At 38.4% G+C, this 3,176-nt stretch overlaps 1 protein-coding gene across 1 annotated transcript; it reads left to right on the top strand.

The window, feature by feature from the left end:
* The first annotated feature begins 1,776 nt into the window (after positions 1–1,776).
* Positions 1,777–2,776, top strand: LOC114004515 (alpha-defensin 4). The gene is made up of 2 exons (XM_027765460.1): positions 1,777–1,965; positions 2,544–2,776. The coding sequence occupies exons 1-2, from the start codon at positions 1,794–1,796 to the stop codon at positions 2,651–2,653; spliced, it is 282 nt and encodes a 93-aa protein (XP_027621261.1). The 5' UTR covers positions 1,777–1,793; the 3' UTR covers positions 2,654–2,776.
* Positions 2,777–3,176: the final 400 nt, after the last annotated feature.

Raw genomic sequence — 3,176 nt, forward strand, 5'->3', positions numbered from 1 at the left:
GGTTTTACTCCAGTACACCTACCTTGTTCAGCTACACCTAGAATGTCCTGGACATTTTTTTAAATCCATGTGGAAGAAGCCATGTTGCCACAGTTCTTAAATTCTGTGAGCCTACAGAGATAGCACTACATGGATGATGCCCAGTCTTACATTGTTGATATAAAAAAAAGTTCTAAGATACATAATTAATTAGAAAAAGTAAAATGTAGAATAACATGCTTAATTATTCATATGGTAGATTCTAAAATGGAGAATAGAAACACAGGAAATGGGACTGTGATAAAAATAATTCATTTTAGAATCACTTGTGTGAATGCATTTGACATTTTATAAAATTAAAAATAATAGGGACCAGCAGATGGTGTAACGGTTACATTGCTGGACTCCCACATTATCGACCATGGTTCAAGTCCTGGAACCAACAGCTTAAAACTCATGCTGGATGTGTAGCGTGTATGCCCAAAATCCCAAGAGAAGAATGGAGGAGAAGGGATTTCTGTGTGGTCACCCCCACAGGAGGTCATTTCTTGCTTTCTGTCTCTCTGTTTCTCCAGCAAAAGCACATGCCCTATAGCAAAAATCTCTAATAATAAAATATATTAATAACAATAACTCAAAGGGGAGTTGAGGCAATGTCAAACATTCAGATAAATTTAAAGATAGAAAACTAAAAATGACAGCATCCTATTTTGCATGTCCACTAGAGATCACTTCTGAAAACAATCTTTTCTATTCATAAATGCGTATTTAAGTCTTTGTCCATTTTTAATCAGGTTTTTCTTTTTCTTTCATTTTTTTGCTATTGAGATGTTTGAAGTCCTTATATATTTGTCTATAACCCCTATCACATCTGTACATTACAAATGTTTCCGCTCATCTCCTAGGTTACTTTATACCTAGTTCATTTTTTCCTGCGTTGTGAAAAAGCATATTAGTTTTATGTGCTCCCACTTGTTTATTTGTGCTTTTGTACTCATTGCCTTTGGTAGCATATCCAGGAAATCACTGAGTCACAGTCAGAAAGTTTGTCTGATGGCTTCTTCTAGTAGTTATAAGTTTCAGATCTTAGGTCTTCAATTCATGTAGAGCTGATATTTGTATGTGATAGCAAATAAGGTTCCAAACATATACATGTACCAAATCATCATACTCTACACTTCAGATCTGTACAATTTTTAATTGTCAACCATACCTGAATGAAAATGTACGTATTATTTGAGTTTGAGACCGACTCTTTATGCGCTATCCTACTGAGCTCATTTTACTTATCACCTGTTGAGGTTTTTGATAATTATCCCCAAGATCCAGTTGGATTACTCACTTCATAATAAGAGAATACCCTTCATAAAGATGAAGTTTTTATTTATTCTGCAAGAAATTAGCTCTTTACTCCATTGAGATCCAAGTCTAGCCACAAGGTACAGACCTCCAGAGAGAGTAGGGGCCATTTTCTGAAAAGTTAGAGACATTGAACTCACCAAATGAAAGCACTGTTCCTTGTCTTTTTTCAAAATGAAAGAGTAAATTTTCAAGCAGATGGGAAACAGGAAAACAGCATTACCGCTATCATCACCAGTATCAATGTGAACCAAGTACATACACCAAACCCACAGGCTCATGCTGAGATGAAAGCTGTGAGAACAGAGGGCATCAAAGGAACCCGAGGAGAAAGGCAGCCATCTCCCTTTTCTAACTGCATCCTTTGTCTTCAGCAGACCTATAAATACGGGCTGACTTCTCACTTGTCACATACTCAGGATCCTGCTCTCACATCCTCCGGGTGACATCTAGTCATGAAGGTCCTTGTCTTACTTGCTGCCATTTTCCTGGTGGCCATCCAGGCCCAGGCTGACCCCCTTCCAGCAAGAACTGAGGAGGCTCTGGACCAGGAACAGTTCGGGGCAGAGGACCAGGATGTGCCTGTTGACTTCACAGGAGACGAGGGTTCTGCTCTTAGAGCTGCAGGTGAGAGTCACCAACATGGCAGAGTTACAGAGTTTAGAGAAGGACAGGAGACAGTTTCAGGTCTACAACTGCCTATATCATATAGGTTACTTTATTAAACATGTCTGGATTTTTATTTTATCATCTATAAATTGAACAGTGGGAGTTAAATATTCTAGGAGATTCTCTTTAGCCAAGACGTCTGATTTTATGATGTGTTGGTGAAATTCACTAGGTTTTAGATAAGAAGTGACATGCCGTTGTTTCTGGATATAAAATGGTAGCTTTAGGTCTGTGGAAAAATATTTTACTCCATTGAAGAGCTTTTAGAATCTGGAAGGGCCTAAACATGTGTTGAGATGTACGTGTGATTGGAGCAGGAGCACAGGAAAAGGGAGATAAAGGACAAAGAGACTCCTTGTGTATGGTGATCACTGGCCACATATCTGTATCTATCTAACTATTCGTAATGATCAGTATTTATTATGCTGGTGACAACATGAAAAACCCACTCAAGCCAACACAACTTCTCTTGTATTCTCTTTCCCACCTAACTCTGACCCCTGTACCCAATAACTGATGCTCTCCCTATAACCCAGGTTTAAGAAGTATCTTCACCTGCTATTGCCGAAGAGGAACCTGTAGATCTTCTGAACAACGCAAAGGGAGATGCGGCTTCAGCATCATGTACAACCTCTGCTGCCGCTGAACATAGAGAACAGAGTGAAATGAGTTCAAATTTTACTTTGTGACCTAGAAGGAACCTGATTTTATTCCTGTGCCTTGTCTGCAATTTCCCTCCTCCTTCTCAAATAAATTCCTTGTAGCAAGAGCTCCGTGTTTGCTCTTCTTTGATGCTTAAAAATGTCATACGGAGAACTTTTGGGAATGTAAACACCTGGTATACATGTACCAAATCATCTCTTTAAATGAATACTGATGCCGAATTCTAGGAATTTCAGCGAAGAACACAGACTTGCTCGAATCGAAATGAAAACTCAAATAATGTTGACCTCTCTGTCTACTTCTTTTAATTATGTCTTCATTTTGAGTCAATTCACTCTCAAAGAATATCCCCACATGTTAGCCAAGGCAGTAATCATTAGCTTTAACTTTCCACAGTCATTACATCTTTTCTTTGCAAGAAAACTTGTTGTCTTTCCCAAAGTATGGAATTTGTGTTGAATAGACACAGTTTGCTCAGTTAGGTATTACTAAAAATCAACCACACA

This window comes from Tupaia chinensis, unplaced genomic scaffold (assembly GCF_000334495.1).
Source record: "Tupaia chinensis unplaced genomic scaffold, TupChi_1.0 Scaffold138390_1, whole genome shotgun sequence".
Lineage (NCBI taxonomy): Eukaryota > Metazoa > Chordata > Mammalia > Scandentia > Tupaiidae > Tupaia > Tupaia belangeri.